The 13,475-nt window shown below is 35.2% G+C and overlaps 1 protein-coding gene across 6 annotated transcripts in view; it reads right to left on the bottom strand.

Annotated features, from left to right (window-relative positions):
• The window catches only part of MAPK10 (mitogen-activated protein kinase 10), a 310,585-nt gene that overhangs the window by 158,268 nt on the left and 138,842 nt on the right, over positions 1-13,475 (bottom strand). For 5 of the 6 annotated variants that reach the window (XM_079153291.1, XM_079153290.1, XM_079153292.1 and 2 more), the window contains one exon: positions 10,403-10,474. In XM_079153291.1, coding sequence (XP_079009417.1) covers positions 10,403-10,468 — 66 coding nt within the window. In that variant the 5' untranslated portion in view covers positions 10,469-10,474. Of the gene's footprint in view, positions 1-10,375; positions 10,475-13,475 lie in introns of those variants that run through there. The other variant, XM_079153293.1, reaches the window with a different exon arrangement.

Raw genomic sequence — 13,475 nt, 5'->3', positions numbered from 1 at the left:
ACACTTAAAATTAGGTTGTCTTTTGGGAAAGAATTCATACATTTACCAAAGATTATTCCTTTATTGTCTAAAATTACAATGAAAAATTTCTTCCTGGACTATAATGAGAAATCAGATTCTGCAAAACCTTCTCCTTAGGGTTTTTAAAACAATAACAAAACTAATAAAAGTAAATAAAAAAGTTGATAAATCCCGTGTACTTCAAATAGTTCAATTAAAAAAGATTAAAGCTAAAGAGAAAATTTTTAAAAAGAGGATCTAATGAAAATAGAAGAGAGATCAGTGGAGTGGAGGTAGGGGATCAAGGGGGAGAGAAAGGAGAAAAATGGGGAATGAAGTCAACCAGATTATGCTGTGTGCACACATAAGTATATCACAATGCACTCCAACTTTACTTAAGACCAATAGAGTAGAGGAAAGAGGTGCAGGGAGGAGAAGAGGGGGAACAGGGAAGTATTAGGATTGAAATGAAGCTATGTTCTATGCATTTATGAATATGTCAAAATAAAGCCCACTGTATGTATAATGCACTAAAAAAACATTTTTGAAAAATGGTTTTAAAAATTCAGATGAAAGCTATTATAGATACTGTATATACTTTCCTTTTTTTTTTTTAAAGTGGGGAGTACTTTTATTAAAGGGAAACTCAGATTCTAGTATGCAAGTAGCAATTTGTCCTACAAACACTAAGCAATTTTTCTTTTTTTCTTATTTTTAATATATTTATTTTAATTAAAAATCATAAATTTACATAGGGCAATGTTGTTTGATTCATTCTGTTATTTTTTCCCTTCCCCCTACCCCTCCCACCCCTCTTTTCCTTGTATACAGTCCTTCCTTTCTCCATTCTTACCACCCTCCTTATCCCTAACCCTAACCCTAACGCTAAACCCTCCTACCCCGCCTTATAAGTCCTCATCCGCTTATCAGAGAGATCATTCGTCCTTTAGTTTTTTGAGATTGGCTTATCTCACGTAGCATGATATTCTCCAATTTCATCCATTTGCCTGCAAATGCCATAATTTTATCATTCTTCATGGCTGAGTAATATTCCATTGTATATATATACCACAGTTTCTTTATCCATTCATCAACTGAAGGGCATCTAGGTTGGTTCCACAATCTGGCTATAGTGAATTGAGCAGCTATGAACATTGATGTAGCTGTATCTCTGTAGTATGCTGATTTTAAGTCCTTTGGGTATAGACCGAGGAGTGGGATAGCTGGGTCAAATTGTGGTTCCATTCCAAGCTTTCTGAGGAATCTCCATACTGCTTTCCAGAGTGGCTGCACTAATTTGCAACCCCACCAGCAATGTATAAGTGTACCTTTTTTCCCACATGCTCACCAACACCTATTGTTGCTTGTGTTCTTTATAATCGCCATTCTAATTGGGGTGAGATGAAATCTTAGGGTAGTTTTGATTTGCATTTCTCTTGTTACTAGAGATGTTGAACATTTTTTCATAAATCTGTTGATTGCTTGTACATCTTCTTCTGTGAAGTGTCTGTTCATTTCCTTAGCCCATTTGTTGATTGGATTATTTGTATTCTTGGTGTAGAGTTTTTTGAGTTCTTTATAGATTCTGGAAATTAGCGCTCTATCTGAAGTATGAGTGGCAAAGATTTTCTCCCACTCTGTAGGCTCTCTCTTCACATTACTGATAGTTTCCTTTGCTGAGAGAAAGTTTTTTTAGTTTGAATCTATCCCAGTGGTTGATTCTAGCTTTTATTTCTTGTGCTAAGGGAGTCCTGTTAAGGAAGTCTGATCCTAAGCCAACAAGTTGAAGGTTTGGACCTACTTTTTCTTCTATACGATGCAGGGTCTCTGGTCTGATTCCAAGGTCCTTGATCCATTTTGAGTTGAGTTTTGTGCAGGGTGAGAGATAGGGATTTAATTTCATTGTGTTGCATATGGATTTCCAGTTTTCCCAGCACCATTTGTTGAAGAGGCTATCTTTTCTCCATTGCATATTTTTGGCCCCTTTGTCTAGTATGAGAAAATTATATTTATTTGGGTTTGTGTCCATGTCCTCTATTCTGTACCAATGATCTACCTGTCTATTTTGGTACCAATACCATGCTGTTTTTGTTACTATTGCTTTGTAGTAGAGTTGAACATCTGGTATTGCGATACCCCCTGCTTCACTCTTTCTGCTAAGGATTGCTTTAACTATTCTGGGTTTCTTATTCTTCCAGATGAATTTCATAATGGCTTGCTCTATTTCTGTAAGGTGCATCATTGGGATTTTAATTGGAATTGCATTGAATCTGTATCGCACTTTTGGTAGTATGGCCATTTTGACAATATTAATTCTGCCTATCCAAGAACATGGGAGATCTTTCCATCTTCTAAGGTTTTCTTTAATTTCTTTCTTTAGTGTTCTGTGGTTCTCATTGTAGAGGTCTTTCACCTCTTTTGTGAGATTGATTCCCAAGTATTTTATTTTTTTCGAGGCTATTGTGAATGGGGTAGTTTTCCTAATTTCTCTTTCTGAAGATTCATCACTTATGTATAAAAATGCATTGGCTTTATGAGCATTGATCTTGTAACCTGCTACTTTACTGAATTCACTTATGAGTTCTAAGAATTTCCTGGTGGAATATCCAGGTTCCTCTAAATATATAATCATGTCATCAGGGAACAGGGATAGTTTGAGTTCTTCTTTTCCTATTCGTATCCCTTTATATTCTTTGGTTTGTCTAATTGCTCTGGTTAGAGACTCAAGAATGATATTGAATAGAAGTGGTGAAAGAGGACATCCCTGCTTTGTTCCAGTTTTTAGGGGGAATGCTTTCAGTTTTTCACCATTTAGAATAATATTGGCCCTGGGCTTAGGGTAGATGGCCTTTACATTGTTAAGGAATGTTCCCACTACCTCAATTTTCTCTAGTGTTTTGAGCATGAAGGGATGCTGTATTTTATCAAATGCTTTTTCTGCATCTATTGAAATAATCATGTGATTCTTAACTTTTAGTCTGTTAATATGGTGAATGACATTTATTGATTTCTTGATGTTGAACCAAATTTGCATCCCTGGGATAAAGCCCACTTGATCGTGGTGCACTAACTTTTTAATATATTTTTGTATGTGATTTGCTAAACATCTGTTGAGAATTTTTCCATTGATGTTCATTAAGGATATTGGTCTGAAATTTTCTTCCCTCGATGTGTCTCTGTATGGTTTAGGTATCAGGGTGATATTGGCTTCATAGAATGAGTTTGGGAGGGTTCCCTCCTCTTCTATTTCTTGGAATACTTTGAGAAGTATTGGATTGAGCTCTTCTTTAAAGGTTTTGTAGAATTCGGCTGAGAACCCATCTGGTCCCGGACTTTTCTTGGTTGGTAGGCTTTTGATGTCCTCTTCTATTTCATTGCTTGAAATTGATTTATTTAAGTTGTGTATATCCTCCTTGTTCAGTTTAGGTAATTCATATGTCTCTAGAAACTTGTTGATGTCTTCGAGGTTTTCTCTTTTGTTGTTTATAGATTTTCAAAATAGTTTCTAATTATGTTTTGTATTTCACTCGTGTCTGTTGTGATATTTCCTTGTTCATTCCGAATTTTAGTAATATGAGTTTTCTCCCTCTTTCTCTTTGTTACTGTGGCTAAGGGTTTATGAATTTTGTTTATTTTTTCAAAGAACCAACTATTTATTTGTTAATTTTTCCAATTGTTTCTTTTGTTTCAATTTCATTGATTTTGGCTCTGATTTTAACTATTTCCTGTCTTCTACTACTTTTGGTGCTGGTCTGCTCTTCTTTTCTAGGGCTTTGTGCTGTAGTGTTAAGTCATTTATTTGTTGATTTCTACTTTTTTTGTTGAATGCGCCCCATGAAATAAATCTTCCTCTAAGTACTGCTTTCATAGTGTCCCAAAGATTTTGATATGATGTGTCTTTGTTCTCGTTTACTTCTAAAATTTTTTTAATTTCCCTCCTGATATCTTCTGTTATCCATTCATCATATAAGAGTGTATTATTTAATCTCCAGGTATTGGAGAAGTTTCTGTTTTTTATTCTGTCATTTATTTCTAATTTCAATCCAAAAATGTCTGATAGAATACAAGGTAGCATCTATATCTTCTTGTATTTGCTAACAGTAACTTTGTGGCATACGACATGGTCTATTTTAGAGAAGGATCCATGTGCTGCTGAGAAGAATGTGTATTCGTTCTTTGTTGGATGGTATATTCTATATAAGTCGGTTAAGTCTAAATTGTTGATTGTGTTATTGAGATCTATGGTTTCTTTATTTAATTTTTGTTTGGAAGATCTATCCAGTAGTGAGAGAGTGTGTTAAAATCGCCTAGAATTATTGTGTTTTGGTCTATTTGATTTCTGGAATTGAGAAGGATTTGTTTGATGTACATGGATGAGCCAATATTCGGGGCATAGATGTTTATGATTGTTATGACTAGTTTTGGCTTGAAGTCCACATTATGTGAAATGACAGCTTTTTTGCTGTGTCCGTGTGCATGGTATGTTTTTTCCCATCCTTTCACCTTTTGTCTATGGGTATCTCTTTCTATGAGATGAGTCTCTTGCAGGCAGCAAATTGTTGGATTTTTCTTTTTAATCCATTCTGCCAGTCTATGTCTTTTGATTGATGAGTTCAGGCCATTAACATTCAGGGTTATTATTGTGATATGATTTGTATTCCCAGTCATTTGACTCATTTTTGTTTTTTGACATGATTTGGTTTCCCCTTTATTTGGCTATTCCTTTAGGCTCGTTCTTCCTGTTGCTGATTTGCATCGTTGTTTTTCATCTCTTCCTCATGGAATATTTTGCTGAGAGTGTTCTGCAATGCTGGCTTTCTTTTTGTAAATTCCTTTAGCTTTTGTTTATCATGGAAAAATTTTATTTCATCATCAAAATGGTTGGCATCCATTTTCTTTCAGGGCTTGGTAAATGTTGTTCCAGGCCCTTCTAGCTTTTAGGGTCTGGACTAAAAAATCTGCTGATATTCTTATTGGTTTCCCCCTGAATGTAATTTGATTCTTTTCTCTCGCGGCCATTAAAAGTCTGTCTTCATTTTGTATGTTAGGTATTTTTATAATATGTGCCTTGGTGTGGGTCTGTTGTAATTTTGTATATTTGGAGTCCTATAAGCCTCGTGTACTTGGTTTTCCATTTCATTCTTCAGATTTGGGAAATTTTCTGATATTATTTCATTGAATAGATTATCTATTCCTTTGGTTTGTTTCTCTAAGCCTTCCTCAATCTCAATAATTCTTAAATTTGGCCTTTTCATGATATCCCATAATTCTTGGAGATTCTGTACATGATTTCTTACCATCTTTTCTGTTTGGTCAACTTTGTTTTCAAGATTAAATATTTTGTCTTCAATATCTGAGGTTCTGTCTTCCAGGTGTTCTATCCTATTGGTTATGCTTTCTATGGAGTTTTTAACTTGGTTTATTGTTTCCTTCATTTCAAGGATTTCTGTTTGTTTTTTTTTTCAATATCTCTAACTCTTTATTGAAATGATCTCTTGCTTCCCGTATTTGCTCCTTTAACTGTTGATTGGTGCGATCATTTAATGCCTGCATTTGCTCTTTCATCTCCTCATTTGCTTCCCTGATTGTTTTAATTATGTACATCCTGAACTCCCTTTCTGACATTTCTTTTGCTGTGCTGTCATTGGGTTTTATTGATATAGTATCTAGGTTTGTTTGGGACATCTTCTTCCCTTGTTTTCTCATATTGGTCAGATGTCAGTGGGACTTTGTGATATTGCAGAATTCTTTTATTGACTTAGAGTGTCCGTGTAGATTTCCAGTGTATCACCTTCCTGCCTTCAGTACCCTGAAGTCTTGGAGTAACTTGATAATGCCATGCTTCCAAGGAAAGCTGCCCCTAGTCCTCTACTGGTTCCAGGACTTGGAGCTGGCTCTGTGTGGAAAGGCCCTCACTGGGTGGTCTGCTCTGAGAAGCTAGCCTGGAAAGGTGCTTCCCACCGGAGGGGGCCGGGCTGCGGGCTGCTTGGGGAAGTCCCTGGCTGCCCTGTCCTGGTCCCTGAAGCAACCTGCAGGCAGGAACTCACCACCCTGGTTCAGGGACTTGAATCTTGGTTCTGTTGAGAAAGGCTCTCACTGGGGGGCCTGCTCCGAGACGCTGGAGAATCTGGCCCTGTGGGAGGAACCCACCGCCAGAGTGCGCAGGGCCGCCTGGGGAGGACTCTAGCTGCTCTGCCTTACTCTAATAAGCCGCCCGAATCCGGGCCTGCCGCCGGGCAGCACTTCACCACGTCGGGGAGACTCACCCGTGGCTCTATTTTAGTCCAAGTCTCTCAATGCCTCCCCTTCTTGAATCCTGGGTTCTGGAGCGACTGGAGATTCAGTCACCCTCTAGTCTGCCATCTTGGATCGCCTGTATATACTTTCTGTTGATATATGCTATATAGTAATTTTTATTTTCTTTCTTTCTTATTGTATGGTTTAGATGTGGTATCTTCCAAAAGCTCATGTGTGAGACAATGTAAGACGCTTTAGAGGAGAAATGATTGGATCACAGCCTTAACCTAATCAGTTGATTGATCCCTGATGGGATTAACTGAGTGGTGACTGGAGGCAGGTGGGGTGTGGCTGGAGGAAGTGTTCATTGGGGGCGTGTCTGTGAGGTATATATTTTGTATCTGGAGAGTGGAGTCTCTGTCTCTGCTCGCTGATCATCATGTGAGCTGGTTCCCTTTGCCACACTCTTCTGCCATGATGTTCAGCCTCACCTTGAGCCCAGAGGAATGGAACCTGCTGTCAATGGATTGAGACCTCTATCATCATGAGTCTCCAAATAAACTTTTCCTCCTCTAAATTGTTCTTCTCAGATCCTTTAGTTACAACAGCAAAAAAGCTGAAACACTTATTGTTTCTTAAGGAAAAAAAGTAGAAATAAAATAATGAAAAAAGCCGCACTCTGAGTCAAGAGTCCTTGATTCTGAACACAGTTGATCACTAACTAACTTTTAACAAGTTACTGAAAGTCTGTGAATGCTTTCTGTGGAGCAAAAGTTAAAGAGCAACCTAGCCTGACTGGTGATCAATTTAAACACCCTAGCATATAGAGGACCTGTGGAATACCCTATGAAATAAGAAGTTTCAAAAAAGAATTTGAAAGGGCATTAAACCCAATAATTTTGCCTTTGAAAATGAATACACTATTTTATTTAGATTTCTAAAGCAGTGAATGAGACATTGGGCTACAGGAAAAATAAAGAAAACTACTATCAAAATTAAAATTCTACATGGAAAGAAAATAAGATGCTCTGGATTCACAACTGGAAACATCTTACTTGCTATGATAGTTCTAATTTTTAAATGTTACGTAATATGAATGTATTTTTTTCTATATATCAAAAGCTCTTAGTAATCAAAGGCACTAAAAAAGTTTATGTTTCACTTCTCTGTTTCCTTTTCTTTAAAAGGATTCTTACTTGAAATACACATTCTGTATCTATACTCGAATGCTAGGTGTTCGTTTGAAAAATAACTTCCACCCACACAAAGCCATTTTAGATTTTTTTAAATGGCTGAAATTTTAACTGATAATTTTGAGGTTTTAAAATATGTAAAAATTAGTTAAAATGAATTTAGGTTTTTGTTGGTTGGTTGTTTTTTAAAGTATTAATGCCCATAGTAAATGGTGAGGATCATAAAGGCTAAGGAAATAGCTCACACTCATATAGCTTGCAAATGGTAAGGCCCAGACATGCAACCCAGAAATTCAGACCTGATCATTTTCCATCATAGCAGATCATAGTTGTAATTGTTGACATAAAGAAAACACATATGGTTCATTCTTTCATTAAGTATATAACTGGTTAGAGCCTAGCCTATGGGTGCTGCAGTACAGCAGTGAACGATGGACAAAATTCTGATGATGTCCTGGTAAATGTTGACAACTGGCTAGGGAGAGGAGAGGGTAAGAAGGACACTCAGGTCTATTTGCTCATTCCTGTAATGTAAAACCTATTATGACAGCTTTTGAGCTACCATACCAATTCCGCATTGGGAGGAGATATGCACATTTATTTCTTGTGAGCCTGTGTATGTCGGTTCCAGCAAAGCACTGAAGAAAACTCCCTCCCAAGTGCAAAATGCATTCTGGCAGAAAGAGAGAAGCAATGCTCCATACCAGCAACATGTGTGTCAGATGCTGGTAGTTGTTATGGAGGGGTAAAAGAAAGGCAGGAAAGTTGCATAATCAGTGTGGGATAGGAAAGGACAATTTTAAATAGGATAATCAAAAAAGACTCCCTTGAAAAATGACATTTGAGCAAAGTCCTGAAGGTGGTAAGGGAGGAGGGTCAAGTTGATAATAGAGGAGAATAATTTAAAGGTTTGGGTGTTTGTTATAAGAATTTGTGGTCTTTCCTAGTGAGATGGGAAGACATCGAAAGGTTTTTCTGTTTCGTTTTGTTTCTTGTCAAGGAGTGACATGATCTCACATTTTTGAAAGACCACATTTGATGATGTTTTGAGAAAAAACATATTTCAGGGTGGAAGCTCTCAGAATAACCCATGCAAGAAATAGAGGTAGCTTGGATCAGGTTAGCAATGTTGAGAATGGTGAGGAGTAGCGAGATTCCAGATACAGTTTGAAGGTAGAGACAACAGAATTTACTGAGGGGTAGCCCATAAGATATTTTCAAGAACTGTATTCTAACTGAAAAGATGGAGTTAGTATTTGCCGAATGGGAGAAGACACTGACAACAGCAATTTTGGAAGAAATATCAGAGATTCTTTGAAATGGAGATCGTTCGATACGCCTATTTGACTTCTGTTTGGAAACACAGAACCAGGCTTATATGAGTCTGGTTTCAGGAAGAAGTTTGGTTTGGAGATAAAATTGTGTGAGAATTCAAATAGCGATAATATATAAAGTACTGGGACTCAATGGAAACACCAGGAGAGTGAATGAAATTCCATTTAAAAATTAATTATCTGTTTAACAAACACTTTCCTGCACTGTTATCAGTGCTTTGCTGGTATAAACTCTTCGAAATTATCATAACAACCCTGGAAAGGGGGTAGTGTTATTTTTCTCTTATTCTAACTACTGTTAAGAGTTAGGCATCAGAAAACGAACTGAGCACTACCTTGTTATATAGGTGGGTATTGGAGATACTGCATTTGGGACTCATCAACCTGTAGGATAAGACATAATGTGTGCTTCAGCTATTTAACATCAAAGCACAGAGAGGTTAAGTAATTCATCTACATTCGCAAGTAAATTGCTACTAATTAGTAGATCTAAAATGTCCAACTTAAACTCTCTGGATCCAGAATTCTGTTTGAGAAGAGAAATTGTCTAAAGGTCTGAGGCTTCAGGCATTGTAACATTTAGAAGTAGAGGAATGAGACAGATCATTGAGTCTGATTTATAGCAAGTAACACATTTTATTTTTTTCCTACTAATTCTGACTATGCTCAGGGAGAATAGAAAAAATAGAAAAACAATGTTTTGTTTGTCTTTATGCTTTTCTATACTATACTTTCTGTAATAAGCCCATAATGATTCTAGAATCAGGAAAGGTTTTATTAAAATAATAGAAATAGCAGTTACCTTTTAAACCTCAATTCAATGGAGGCATGTCATTCTCTACAACACAGTTCAATGAGAAGGAACAATGATAATGGTCAGAGACAGACTGAAGTGAAATCTCTGCTTGAAGTGTGAATGGGTTTAGCATGTAATTTGTTATCTGAACTAGAATAATTGAGAGTAAAAGGGAGAACTATCAATTACACCATGATAGCAGGTTTAAGTAAGACTACTGCAAACATACCTACTGCAAACATACCAGCACTCTGGGTAGTCTCTTAAGAAATGAGTTTGTAGGAGCAGGAGGGTACAGATTCACGTAGTTCATGCAAATTATCAACCATTGTTACTGTCTTCTTGCTGTTCCTTGTTGATTATATAGGCCTTTATTGATCACTGTTTAGATTTTTTCCTAGCTATTGATGAGAGGTAGGTATTAGAAAACAAACTGAGCACCACCTTAGTCTTGGTGGGTATGGAAAATACTGCATTTGGGATGCATCAGTCCTTAGGTTGAGAAGGAATAATATAAGCCTCAGCTATTTTGATTATAAAGTCTTATTTCAAGGATTTGGAAAGAAATACTAAATATTTTAAGCATTAAAGAAATCACATAAAATCACTTTACATGAGGATTAAATACATTTTTCCAATTGCTTAGAAAGAATTCTCTTCATTCCTTTTCTAACTTAAATGAACTGGAAAAGGATAAACATCAGAGTATCCACTTATACTTCCTAAGCTACTTTTAATATTATATAAGCATAACTTTGATGTGGAACACATATAAACAGAAAGGAAAAATGGAAATACAAGGGAATATACTGTACCTTGTTTTACCTGTAAGGAACACACACCTGACAAAAGGCAATTTTCACATCCAAGGTTGGTTCACTGCAGTAGTATAAGAAATGGAGGCTCATAAATACCTGGAGGGAAAAAAATTAGGCATGATTTTCCAAATCAGTGATTTTTAAATAAATTTAATAGTATAGATTAATATTATCTAAATTATACACAAGGTATCATGCACAACATATATTCACCCTAATCCCCATTCAGACAGGACCTGGTACTTTTCATGATTTATAAATTGTAAACAATAAAATGTGGTAAAAATATTCCATATTCTATGATGATCAATGTCATTATAATTACAAAGATAAAATATGAGACCATATATCTCTAATAAGCTAAAGCAATGTATATCCTTTTATATAGCACTTTTAGTTCTAGGCATCTGCTTAAAAAACAACTCGAACATGCTCAACAGAATATATATGGAAGTTTATTATAGAACAAAGGTACTGGTAGTAAAAATGCAATTTATAATAGAATTCTATGAAAGACTTGAGATAATTGAATTAGATCTTACAGTATAATTACAGATAAATTTTTCAAACTTGAGGTTGAGTGGGGAAAAAACAAGTTTGTAGAAGGTGTGAAGTGATATCACTATATTTGTATAAGCTTCAAAAATATATAAAATTATACTATCTATTTTTTAAGTACATAAAACCACAGAGTAAAAAAAGGGTCAGTCTGTCAGTATCTGTGTAATCTCAATCAAAGTATGAAGAAATCATTATATTATTTTCTGTATGTTTGAAATATACCATAATCTTGCAAAGTTTAAAGTTAGAGGAAAGAGTCAACTAATGAATGATGACAATACCAGATTAAATACTGGGTCATTTGGGAATAATGCAGCTGCAGCAGAGAAACCCACCTGAAAATTTTATTCAGTTTCATTAAACATTTATTTTGAGAAAGACACAATTTTATGAGACTAAAGCATTTTAAAACTAGTATTGAGGCAAGACTTTTGTTTCTGGCAATATGATTAACTAGATGTGTTGAAAATCACTCTCAGCACAAAATTTCTAAAAATGTTAGGTGAATATACAAAATATTTAAAATGCATATTTAAGCTACCCAAAAAGGCAAGAAAATTTCTTAGAAGCTGAAAGCAATGTAGAAGAATACATGCAGAGAAGTAAATGAGCTGAGGCTGCTGCATCTTCCAGGCCATCTGCTGATGTCTGATGACTAAAACTTTAATTTTTTTAAGGAAAACATGCAGAGTACAAGAAACAAAGCTTCCATGTACCTATGGTGGGAAATTCGCTTTGGAGATACTTGAATAAACCTTACTAGAGGCAGTTTAAAACAATCTTTAGAAAAAAGCAAAATAATACTTAAAGGAAGACCTGAATTGTAAGAAAAGTGTTTTGCATTGGAAGTTGATGTGTATGTGTTTTCAATTGAAGGAAGGGTGAAAGGATTCAAATATATAAGACATGCCTGAAAAAAAGAACAACGTGGTGTTTTGGGTGTGGAGGAAAGAAATTCTGTATCAGAATTCAAGATGTATTGTAAAACTGTAGTAAGTATAGATATTATTACCAGTAAGTATGTGGGATTGATACAGAGATAGACTATCAATGAATAGAACAGAGTCCAGAAACAGATAAATGTTCGCAAGGAAACCTGATTGCATTAAGGTCTGTATTGCAGACATCTGAAGAAAGAAGAAACTGTACATTAAATCATGCTAAGACAACTGGTCATTCATACACAGGGACAAGGGAGTGGGTCCCTATTGAAGGACAATTCAAGGGCCTCTTGCATTTTTGCATGACTTATAAACAGAAGCCTTGGATGCTATTTGTTCTAGTCTCCCTTCTCATGGATGGTTACAGAGTAGACATCCCTGAAATATATAGATAGTATATTCCTCTGGTACAAAATACAGGTTTGGATTTTTAAAGGAAAACGTGCAGAGTAAAAGAAACAAAGCGTCCATGTACGTGTGGGGTGAAGTTCACTTTGAAAGAAGTACAATAATAAAGGAAGATCTGAACTGTAAGGAAAAAAAATATCTTGCATTGGATGCTGATGTGTATGTGTATATACGTCTCTAAAATAAATAAAGATAAAATGTTTCCCCGAGACAAAAGATAGGCATACTTACTGTCCATCGTAGAAGACTTATATTATCTAATTTCAAGATTCCTCTTCTATAATGCAACCCATTTTGTGTGTAGAAGTCACCTGACCTTTCTTGCATCACCCTGTCTGTGGCTTATGGAACTGGTATGAATGCTGACATTCTAACTGCCACTATTGCTCTAAGTAACAAAGATCCTTGTTATGATCCAAGAATCTTGAGAATTTAAAAGTACCATAACATCTCAGATTCTTCAGTTCTTGATAATCTCTACCTCACATTATACAGACAAAATAATTCTAGATGTATTGAAAACTTCAGGAAAGGTCAAACTTCATGTATTAATAGAAGGAATATAAATGGATATCTGAGAAATATATCATAAATAGCATAAAACATGCTAAACTGTAAATAAAATTATTCATAAAATAAACTATATTAAATTTAATGTGAGAAGATATAATAATGAAAGTCTAAAAACTGGGCCACAGTTTGGAAAATACATTTGAAATATACAACCAGTGAAAAATTTATTCAGAATATATAGTTCTTTAAAAATCAAGAAGAAAATTAATCAAAACACCCAACAGAAAAATGAGCATACATATATATGACAGTTACATAAAATAAATGAAATTTTAAAAAGACTTATAAACATATATGTAAATTAAAATCAAATTGAGGTACCATTTTATGAAAACAAAAGAGGTAAAAACTGAAAAGCATGATAATATTATTTTCAAGTTTGTTGATCAGGTGGGAATATTAATACACTGCTGATATTCATGAAATTGGAACTAAGTTTAGGGGGAAAATAGTTATTTAGTACAGTTTCACATAGTATATTATCCAATAATTTTGCATTTATATACATATTCCCAGAGAAATTCTTGTTTTACTACCAGATTACATGTATAAGAAAGTTCATTAGGACATTTCTGCAATAATAAATTTTAAAAATAAAATATAATAACAAACAC

This window comes from Sciurus vulgaris (assembly GCF_902686455.1).
Source record: "Sciurus vulgaris genome assembly, chromosome: 9".
NCBI lineage: Eukaryota > Metazoa > Chordata > Mammalia > Rodentia > Sciuridae > Sciurus > Sciurus vulgaris.
Note: the sequence above shows the minus strand (reverse complement) of the source record. Positions and strands in the feature narration are given on the sequence as shown.